The 11,074-nt window shown below is 53.2% G+C and overlaps 1 protein-coding gene across 1 annotated transcript in view; it reads left to right on the top strand.

Moving 5' to 3' along the window:
* Nucleotides 1–11,074, top strand: part of PPP2R3B (protein phosphatase 2, regulatory subunit B'', beta) — a 35,846-nt gene that overhangs the window by 222 nt on the left and 24,550 nt on the right. The window contains exon 2 of the mRNA XM_006876261.1: nucleotides 3–99. Coding sequence (XP_006876323.1) covers nucleotides 3–99 — 97 coding nt within the window. The remainder of the gene's footprint in view (nucleotides 1–2; nucleotides 100–11,074) is intronic.

The following is an 11,074-nucleotide window of genomic DNA, read 5'->3' as shown; positions in this document are numbered from 1 at the left end:
AGCCCCAGCCCGGCTTCCGCGCTGCCCCTGGGAGCCGCCTGCAGTCCCCGGGCCGGGCCGCACGCCCGGGGGACCCGGAGGTCGGCGGGGGCGAGAGTAGTAAGTTTCTCTTCGTTCCGCTAGTAGCACACAGGTAACTCGGGGCCCCTCCGGACGGGCTCGGGGTGGACGAGGCTTGCCTCCGCAGTCACCGTCCAGCCCCCTAAACCCACTGCCCGTGAGTTTTGCGCTCGTAGCCGGCGGTCCGGTTTAGGATACCCAGGCTGTAAATCTTTATGGGAGCAGACAGTTTGTGGAGGAAAAACAAGGTTTCAGGAATTGATGGAATAGCAATTGAAATGTTTGAACAAACTGATGCAGCACTAGAACCACTCACACATCTCTGCCAAGGAATTTGGAAGACAGCTACCTGGATTCGAACCCCTGACCTTTCAGTTACTAGCCCAACACCTAACCCACAACGCCACCAGATCACCAGGTACAATAAATAATGAAGTAAACCCAAAATGCACCAAAGCCACTGCCATCCGACTCATAGCGGCCCTGGATAGAGTTTCCGAGGCTGTAAATCTTTGTTGTTAAGTGCCGTCGAGTCCATTCCGACCCATAAGGACCCTGTATAGGATTTCCAAGGAGCAGCTGGTGAGCTTGAACCGCCGACCTTGCAGTTCAAACAGCTTTGCAGTTTGGCGCATTAACCCTCAGCGCCACACCAGGATCCCCTGTAAATCTTTAGGGGAGCAAAAAGCCTCGTCTTCTTCCCACGCAGTGGCTGGTGGGTCTGAACTGCCGATCTTGCAGTGCTTAGCCCACTGGGCCACCAGGACTACTTCTGAAGACCATTAACCCGTAGCTGTCCAATGTATTCTAACTCACAGTGCCCCCTATGTGACAGTAGAGCCTGCTCAGTTACGTCCCCTAGACTGTAAATCGTTAAGGAAGCAGACCCGACTCATCCGGACCTTTCTGTTAAAAGTCAAGCACTTAAACACTGCACCACCAGGGCCCGTTTCAGTTAGAATCAAAACCCAAACCGATGGCCACTGACTGGATTCGAACTCACTCCGACCCTGTAGGGTTTCCAAAGCTGTAAAGCTTTATGGGAGCAGACAGCCTCATCTTTCTCCCACCAAGTGGCTGGTGGGTTTGAACTGCTTAACTTGCTGTTTGTTAGCTCTCCAGTGCCTGACCCAGAGCGCCACCAAGGCACCTGAATGTGCTAAGTATGGAAGTTTTATCATAAAATGATGAAATATGACCGTATGACTGGAAAGCGTATCCTCCCTCGTGCCAGTCCCAGACCGGTCACACTGTGAAATTTGTCCCTGTTCGTCAGTGGGATTTTTGTTACCCGTTTGCCCGTTGTTCTTCTGCTTGCCTTTGCTGGTGATGATAGAGGTTTATCCCTAATTTGTCTATAACTGCTAGGCCTGGCTTGGCACAGTAGAAGATGAGGCTGTCCGCTTCTGTGCAGTTCTGCAGTCTTGGACACCCTTAGAAACAGTTCTACTCTATCCTATAGCGTCGGAAATTGCGTGATAGCAGAGGGTCTTTTGTTTTGTTTGGGGTTTGAGAATGTCAAAGTTAACCATAAGAGTCTTAGTCGTAGTGCCCTCTGAGGCATCTGGGAAGAAAGAATGGCATTGCCGTTCTGAAAACCAGCTGTGAGAAACCCTGGAATATAGTTCTACTCCGACTCATAAGGTGGCCAGGAACATCAAACCCAGGGTAACCAACAAGAAGAGCATTTCCTGCAGTTTGATACACTGGTATTTGTGCAAGCATGTATGGCTGCTGTGTATTGTGCACCTAGGGGTACTTGTGAGGCCTGAAATACTAGGGATGTTGTGTTTAACATTGGTCAGGACATTGAAAGGTGCTCAGTTAGACGTGGACACCCTGCCAGCCTCGATGCTTCCTTCTCACTGCTGCTGGAGGTGGTTGGATGCTGTTGAATCGGTTGTGACCCCATGTGACAGAATGGGACTGCTTCATGCGTAGTGTTGCCTAGGTTGACATCTTTACAAGGAGCACACTGATAACAGCGCATCCTCCTGTGGGGCTGCTGGGTGGGTTTGAACTGCCGACTTCTAGGTTACTTTCCAAGTGCTTAACGATTGTGCCACCAGAGTTCCTTGATGTTAATACGGTTGTTCTTACGGCTCCCACCTGTGGGGCGTGAGAAGCAGGTGAGTACAGAGAACTCATTTGGTTTTCAGTTATTGGGGCTGTTGGACACTCTCTCACAGACCTGAACGTTTTCCAGAAAATGAGGGTCCCAGGCTGGGTTGAAAGCTACGCTGAAGTCTGTGGCCTGGAGATAGACAGATCCAGAAAGGGGGGTTCCTGGACTCATCTCTTAACTTCCATCTCTGTGCATTGTCCCGTTGGCTCCGGCACACACAAGAGAATGAAACACTGCCTGCCCTGGACCACCTGTCTGCTCATTGCTAGAGCCCATTACTGTCATCGGTGTGTGCTTCAGACACCAGCCTGAATCCCTTATGCATTTATTTTTGTTTCTGAGGAAACCGTTTACACAGGGAATGCCAGGGCACAGACAAAGCTTTCTCTTGTACTTGTCACTCTTTCTCTCTCGCCCTCTAAGCTGAGATTGTAATTGTTGTGAGTTGCCATCAGGTTGGCTCTGGCTTTATGGAGACCTTAGGTACAACAGAATGAAACATTCTCGGCCCTGCATTGCCATCTTCATCATCACGGGTGTTTCCGAGGGCACTGCCGGTCCATCTTCTTTCCTTTACTGTCCATCCACTCTATCAAATGTTATAGCCTCCTCCAGCGATTGATCCCTCCTGATCATGTGTCCAAGCACACTGAAGCCTCAGATAATATCCCATTGTGGGGTTTTCATGGGTTGATTTTCAGAAGTAGGTTGCCAGACCTTTCTTCCTGGTCTTTCTTAGTCCAGAAGTTTCTCTGAAACCTGTCCCCCATGGGTACCCCTTCTGGCATTTGAAATACTGGTGGTATCGCTGCCGGCTTCACAGCTTCTTGCAAGCCACCACAGTTTCCATGACAGAAAGCCAGCCAGCACCCTAAAGTGAATTCTTGTGGTTTTGTGTTCTGTGTCTGCTAGTACAGACTGTTAGGACTGGGAATGTCCTCAGGCCTCTGCTCCGAACGTGGACGGTGTCTTCCTTCTCTAGCACCGCTGGAACAGAAATGCCCTGAACGGGTGGCCCTAAGCAACAGCCGTATATTCGCTCACACTTTGGGAGGCTGGCCGGCCAAATTCGAGCACCGCGTCTAAGGGCAGGGCTTTCTCTCTCAGCTCGAAAGGAAGGTCCTTGTCTCTGGAGTTGTATTGCTGGGGAATCTTCACGTGGCTTGCCATGTCTCTTCCCCTATCTGTGTGTTCACTTTTCTCTCAAAGGAGAGTGATTCAGACACACTCTACACTAATACGGAGTTCTGTTGTGGCGTTGTAGTAGAACCGCTGCTAACCACACGGTCAGCAGTGCAAATCCGCCAGCCACTTCTCGGAAACCCTATACAAAGGCGGAATGGACTCGATGGCACTTAACAACCACCACTTACTTACACTTCATGCAGCCTTGGTGACATGATCCAGAAAAGCCCTTCCCAGATGAGATGACATTCACAGGTATAGATATTAGGAGTCACAGTTCTTTCTTGGGGGCGGGGGATACAATTCAGTCCTAATAGAAACAGGCGTGGCGACACCTGAAAGGACCCCGAGCCCGCACACCAGGCAGGAACCCTGACTGTAGTGGAAACAGCCCCTTAGGTGCTCCAAGCAATAGGAGTCACCATGGAAGGGTCCTGTGGGCTGGAACTTGGGAGGACACACGGCTGGGGAGAAGGTGCAGGGCTGGTCCTTGGGGAAGGGGAAGGTGGGGGCCGGTAGGTGTGTACATTGAGGGAGCGGCATCTCTGCTGACCTGGCCAGGTTGGCTGGCCTCTAAGGGTCATTCTGGCTGTACTTGATTTCAGAAAGAGGTCTTTGTTCTCCTGGTAGTCCATGGCATACTCAGTAATCTTTAACACCATCATTCAGAGGCCTCGATTCCCCTTCGGTCTTCTTTACAAGCATATGAGGCTGGTGTCAGGCGCACCTTAGTCCTCAAAGTGACATGTTTGTTCTTTACAATTTTAAAGAAGTGTTTTGCAGTAGATTTTCTCAGTGCATGTATGTTGTTGTTAAGTGCCATCGAGTCAGTTCTGACTCATAACGACCCTGTATAGGATTTCCAGGAGCAACTGGTGGGTTTGAACTTCTGACCTTGTAGTGAGCATTCCAGTGCTTACCTCACAGTGCCATACCAGGACTCCAAGTAGAATAACAGAGCATGCTTTTAATACCTGTGGATGGATTCAAACCTGCAACTGTCCTTAGCAGCATCCTACCTCTTGGCTTCAGCAGAAACGTAGTTTTCATTTCCAGAATTTCTTGTAAGTGGAATCATCGGCTTCTTTAATTAGCAACGTGTGACTGGAATCCAACCACAAGGGAACGTGTATTCATTGTTGTTGGATGCTGTTGAGTCAATTGTGACTCATAGTGACCCATATGATATACTAGAACTGTCCTATGGGGCCCTAGTGTGGCACTGTGGGATAAAGCACTGTACCACAAGGTCGGTTTCAACCACAGGGTTGGCAGTTCAAACTCACCAGCTGCTCCTTGAGAACCCTCTCTAGGGTCTCTATGTATAGGGTTGGAACCGACTCGATGGCATTTAACAGCAACAGCAACACACGGTTTCCATGGCTGTGATCACTATAGGGGCAGCAGCTCACCTCATGTTTCCTCCTCACCTGGTGGGCTCGAACCATGAACCTTTCGGTTAGCAGTCAAGTGCTTGACCACTGTGCCCCCAGGGATCCTTGCATGTGTTTGTGAGTCTGTTTGCTGTGTGGATACCCGCGCCAGAGTTTACCGGCTGAATTCTGGTGGACGTTTGAATTGTTACAAACGGCTGCTGTGGACATTTAGGCCTTGGTGGGCGTTTGCTACTCTGTGGTTAAGTGTGGTAGCTTGTGCATACCTTTCCAGACAGCGGTACGTCAGAGTCCTGCTGTTCCACGTCCTCCCCGAGGGGCCATCCTTGGGGGTCCTGCTGTCGATGGGTCTGATGAGGCACCGCACCTGGTTTGGGTCTGCGTCTCCCCTTTACAGGACCCTCTTGGCCTCTGTGGCTCTCCCAGTGGTCACATCTTTCGCCATTAGCTAAGTGGGTTGTTTATCTTTTTAGTTTACTGTTTATTGTGAATTGGGTGAAGGTTTGTAGAGCAAATCCGTTTTCCATTGAACTGTTCATCCACATTTTCTTTCCTGTCATTGTCGGTGTCTCTCCAAACTCACTGGCCCGCATCCCACTTCCTCCCTGCTTCCTGTCTCCATTCCGCCTCCTTTTCTAACCCATCTCAACTTTGTCTGTTTATCATCCAGTTGTAAGGATTCACTCCTGGTGTGGCGCTGTAAGGTAAGCACTGGACTAAACCACATGGTCAGTGGTTCAAGTCCACCAGCTACTCCTCGGGAAACCCTGTACAGGGTCGCTATGAGTCACAACTGACTCGATGGCACTAAATGTCAACAAGGACTCCTTATGCGTACTGTGAATACAGGGCCTTTCTAAGATGTATGTTTTAAACATATTTTCTCCCAACATGTGACTTGTATTTTTGTTAAGTTTTACTCTTTACATATTCAGGTTTTTTTCTTTTATTCTTGTTTTCTGTGTCTTATGAAAATTGTGCTTGTCCCAAGACCGTCCTGTATGTGTGTGGTGACGGGCTGATTCCTCGGGCACGTTCCATGTGATACATGTGTATGTGTGTTTGAGTACATGCGCCGTGATAGGCCCATGTTCCTTAGTGTTCTGTGTGTCCTGTGTGAGGTCACAGGCCCATGATCCTGTGATGTGTGAGGTGTGTGTTTACAGCGTGTGTATGGTAGTGGTGCTCCCTGTGATGTGTGTGTGTTTGGTGAGGGGCCTGTGTCCCTAAGGGTCAGTCTCTGTGGTGTACATATGTGTGCATGTATATGGTATACATACATATGTGTGTGAGGTGACAAGGCCCGGGTCCCTCAGGGGTGCTCCCTGTGATGTGTGTGTATTTGATCGGGGTCCTCTACCCCTATGGCATGTGTGTGTGGTAGCAGGGCCCGTGTCCCTCAAGACATTCCCCGTGATGTGTGTGTGAGCGCACATGCATGGGCCCATGTTCCTTGGGAGCATTTCTTCTGACATGTGTGAAGTGTCAGACTGTCCCTGAGAGATGCTCCTTGTGAAATGTGTGTGTAATAACGGGGCCCATGATGTGTAGCTCTGTGGGAGTGTTTGTGAGGGGATGGCCCTGTGTGGGGTGTGTGAAGGGACAGCCCTTTGAGGTGAGGAGCCTGTGTCCATGTGAGGTGTGTGTGAGGGGATGGCCCTGTGAACTGAGGGGCCCGTGGTCCTGGGGGATGTTCCCTGTGGGCTGTGTGTGTGGTGATAGTGACACAGTGACATGGGACACTTTAAGGCCCTGCTGCCACGTAATGGGATCGCTATGCGGACAGCTCCCTCTGGGGGCCTAGAGCAGGTCCAGCCCCTGGAGAGGGACGGGAGAGGGAGAGAGAAGAGAGGGGCCGCTCTGCTCGGCGCCGCAGGACAGGCGATCGACTGGGCACCCTGAGCCCGGCCGCCCGGCGCCTCTCCGTGGCTCCCCGCGGCCATGTGCCCGCCTCAGGCTGTGGAATGCGTGCGGCCCGGCGCCGGTGCCCGAGGCGGTTCCCCAGCGGCGGCGGCCGCCGCCACCCCTAAAGCCCGCTGAACGCGGCCGGCGGCTCAGAATAGCCCCGCGCAGCTGCCGTGCGGCCGCCTGAGCCGGGAGCCCATGAGAGCCGACAACATGCGGCTGAGGGAGCGCTCGCTGCGGCAGGACCCCGACGTGCGCAAGGAGCTGGCCCTGCTGGCCCGTGGCTGCGACTTCGTGCTGCCGTCGCGCTTCAAGAAGCGGCTCAAGGCCTTCCAGCAGGTCCAGGTGCGCCTGTCGGCCTCCTCTGTCTGTCCGCCTGTCTGTGTGTCCCTGCCGGAGACCGAGACCGAGTGGGCGCGGGGAGACTCTCCCGGGCTGTGCGCTCCCGTGGCCTGTGGCCCGACATTGGAGCGCGGGAACGTCTGTCCCTCCTTTATTCGCCTTTCCACGGGGCTTCTAGGTGTCTGCCGAGTCGCCAGGGGGACACTCTCCTCCTCCCCCAACTCCGGAAAACTCGCTGCAGACACGGTGTTTGCTTTCCCGCGTCCTCACCAGAAAAACAGGGACTTAAGTAGTAGATCCAAACCTCCCGCCATGGACTCCGCGTTCTCTCTTAGCTGCGCCTAGACAGGGTTTCTGAGACTAAATCGTGGCAGGAGCCGACCACCTGATCCTTCTCCCACAGTGCAGCTGGTGGGTTTGAACCGCCGATCTTGTGATTAGCAGTCCCACACGGCCCACAGGGCCAGATTTTCCGTAATGGTTCTTCCTGTTTAGCAGCGCAGAGATTTGAAATTGACGAAGGACTGCGCGTTGTTAGTAAGCAGCTAGGGGCTTTCAGGCTCCTTACAGAGGGGAGAAAGCCTGGCTTTCTCAGTGTTAAGCACAAGCTGTCCCTGCTGCTCCTGTCTCAGGCTTTGTCAGAGTCCGCTCAGGGTGTCACGGCCGACCGTCCACGGTGGGCAGTTCACGGGGTCAGTGCTAGCCAGCCAGCCGGCTTGGAAGGGGAATCCAAGTTGTCAGAATACTCAGAGGCATGAAATTGCCCTTGTATCTGCAGAGTGTGTGTGTGTGTGTGTGTGTGTGTGTGTGTGTGTGTGTGTGTGTGTGTGTGTGTGTGTTTCTCAAAGCCACTTCACAGTTGTTTCTCAATGGAAAAGATGAGCTTGGTTCTCAGTGTCATTTCTTGGTGTTTGGGGTCTGGAGAGACTGAAGTTGCATTGAACCTGCTCCCTTCTTGGTTTGAGTGTGGATAGAGAGAGCGGCAAGGCGCAGGATCTTCCCTGGGAGATGTTGGCATCTTGTTTTAGGGGTGTTGTTGTGGTTATAAACCGTGGAGTCGGTTCCGACCCATAGCAACCCTGTACAGGGTTTCCAAGGCTGTAAATCTTTATTGGAGCAGGAAGCCTCATCTGTTTCCTGCGAAACATATGGTAGTTTCGAACTGCTGACCATGAGATTCGCATCCCGATTCATAATCGCTACGTTAACCTGCAGTTAAAGCAAGGAGGCCTGGTGACAACGTGGGTAAAGAGCTCGGTGCTGGGGACCTGGTGCTGAAAAAATCACACTGGATCAAAGTGGGCTACGTTGAAAAACAAATGAAGCCGCTCCTTGATATTTTCATTGGAATTTTTTTCTAAGTAGCATCTCAACTTCTACATTATCTCTTGAATTTTTGTATCTGGTCTTTGCCTTCCAGCCTTCCAAATGTTAAGTTTTGCCCTCAGAGGAGAAATGGCTCTAATGTGTCTTCATAAAACCATCTTCCCCCGACCCTGAGAAGCAGAAGCCCTCATGGCTGACTGGTTTGGACAACAGGGGAAGGAGGACTTGCTGTTGTCCGGCCTGCTCTACCAGGTTCAGCGCAGGATTGGTAAATCGAGGCTTCCTGTTAGCTTCCCAGCCAGGATGGCCTCATGCAGGTACCCCCCACCAGGGAGCAATTGCTGTCACCAGAGTCGCCATTCTCCAGTGCACACATCTAATGAGTTTCTCTCTGTGTGGTTCTGTTTGTGGAAAGCCTGTTTGTTTTCACAGTACTTTTCAGGGGTGCTCTCTGGAGGGGGTCATCTTCCCTACTCTAGTGTTGCCTTGAATGGGCCCTTGCCAGTGTCCTGATGTTTAAGGTGCCCCACACACACACACACACACACATACGGAAGTGTGATGGTCTAACCTTCAGGGCCAACGTCCCCACTCCGAGAGGGCCCCTTGCTAGTGGGGCCCATCTTCTCATCCCCAACAATCTGACTTTTATTTAGAAGGCTCCATGCTCCCATCCCGTGGGGTTGCTGAGCACGTGGCCCTTCCTGTTTGCTGTCCTTTCTCTTTGGGGTGACCCACGTGCTGTCCCCTCTGAGCCTGACATCGCGGTGGGTTCTCAGGAACCAGCATGGTCCTCTCATCTCCTACCACCAGCAAGGCTAGGGGGCTGGAGCGGGATTCAGCAGCTTCTTGGTCTCTGCCCCCTTTGTCCTAGGGCTTACTGTAGGCCCTGCTTGACCATCCCTGTGTCCTCCCTCACTGCCCAGTGTCCCTGCTGGACACAGAGCAGAGCAACCATCCTGAGCCTGAGTTCTGTTCATGTGCCCACGGGTCCCCGCCTGTGTCCGTGCATCTGCCCTTCCAGGTCCCCTATGTGCCGGCCACTCCCCGACCTCCTGGCTCTGAGGGACGCTCAGGACTAGGTCCCCTGGCCGGAACTCTGGCCCCTCCTCTCACTCCCGTGAGAATCTGTACCCCGCAGCCTGTGTGGGTATGAGGGGTGTGCTCAGCATCTGGTCCCAGGTTCCTGAAGCCCCCACAGCTCAGCCTCACGACCTCGAGTCTGGTCCTGCCATGTGAGGCCCCTTCCCAGACAGGAGCCCCGTTTGCAGCCCCACACCGGGCTCAGTGTGTACTGGTCAGTCACCACTGAGCCATCCCCACGGACGGCCTGCCTGCTGGGGGAGGGGCGCACACACTGCACTGTCTTCTCCGTGGTCTCCTGGGCGGTGGGAGGAGCTCCAGAGGCCCCGCCCCCTGCACCTCCCTCCATACTCTGCAACCCCTCCCTCCCCAGGCTGGGCCAGGGGTTCCCACTTTCTTCCCCTGTCAGGAACCCAAGGTGCCTGGTAACACCATCGAATGATGTGACTGGGGCCTGTGCCTCACAGGTCTGCCACCTGCCCCGTGTCACCTTCGCCGACACCCTCAGCAAACTTAGATCCCCTGCAGTCTGCAGCCAGTTTGGAGAGAGAACGCATGTGTGCGTGCGTGTGTACGTACGTACGTACATGGGTACGTGCTTGCGTGCGTACAAATGAACGAATATCAGTGTGGCCGAAGCCACACAGATGATGGGCTGTGTCCTTGGAGAATTTACCCAGTGGGGGTGTGTGATGTTGATTTTTGACTCCAAGTGACCCCAGGTGACCAAGCAATCTTTAAGGCATCAGATAGCCAGATCTTTCTTCCATGGAACCTCTTTGTGGGTTTGAAACACCGACCTTTTGGTTAGCAGAGAAGCGCTTTAACCATTGTCCCACTAGGACTCCTTGGGGAATTTACCTGCGCTCTCAGTAACCAGGACGCTCAGTCCCTACACAGAAACCGGGTTCATGTTCTGCTCAGAGGGGCGGGGACTCGGCCTTGTGGGTGCATCGAGTAGTCAGCTGTCCAGTGAGACCCCATTACAGAAGTAGCACCCCCCACGCACCCTTCACTTGGCCCAGGTGGCAGAGCAGCATTGGATGGGGACTTGGGACCCCACGTGCCCCGGATGGGAGCGGGCGTGTTTCTAACAGGTGTCACGTGACCTCCTGGCAGTGAGGGCAGCCACTGTGAGCTCCGTGGGGCTGGCTTCTGCCTGGATGTGTCTGCCCTCCGCCTGCGTGTGTTGAAAAGAATGTGGGCTGGCCAGCTGTGCCTGCAGGCGCATCTATTTCTGTCCCCGGATCACACGTGTAAAGCTCCCATGTCCGCACGGCTGCCTTTGTTTTGAGTTGTTTGGGCTGCCTTGTGGCTGGTTACCGGGGTGGCAGGCGGGCAGCAGGCAGGCACTTTCCCCGGCTGGGTGTGTGTGTGTGTGTCTTGTGGTTGCTGCTCTGCAAAAAGTCAGAACGCTTAGGTTGTCCTTGGAATCTGTGGTGGTGAGCACAGTTAACATGCTTGGCTGCTAAATGGATGATTGGAGGGGTTGGGCCTACCCAGAGGTTTCTCCGAAAAAGAGGCCTGGGGATCTACTTAGGAGAAATCCACCACTAAGGACCCTGTGGAGCACAGTTCTACTCTGACACACACGGGGCACCATGAGTGGGATCTACTTATGAAAACTCATCCACTGAGAACCCTGTGGGGCACA

Source organism: Chrysochloris asiatica, unplaced genomic scaffold, assembly GCF_000296735.1.
Source record: "Chrysochloris asiatica unplaced genomic scaffold, ChrAsi1.0 scaffold00372, whole genome shotgun sequence".
NCBI classification, from domain to species: domain Eukaryota; kingdom Metazoa; phylum Chordata; class Mammalia; order Afrosoricida; family Chrysochloridae; genus Chrysochloris; species Chrysochloris asiatica.
This window is presented reverse-complemented; position numbering and strand designations above follow the sequence as displayed.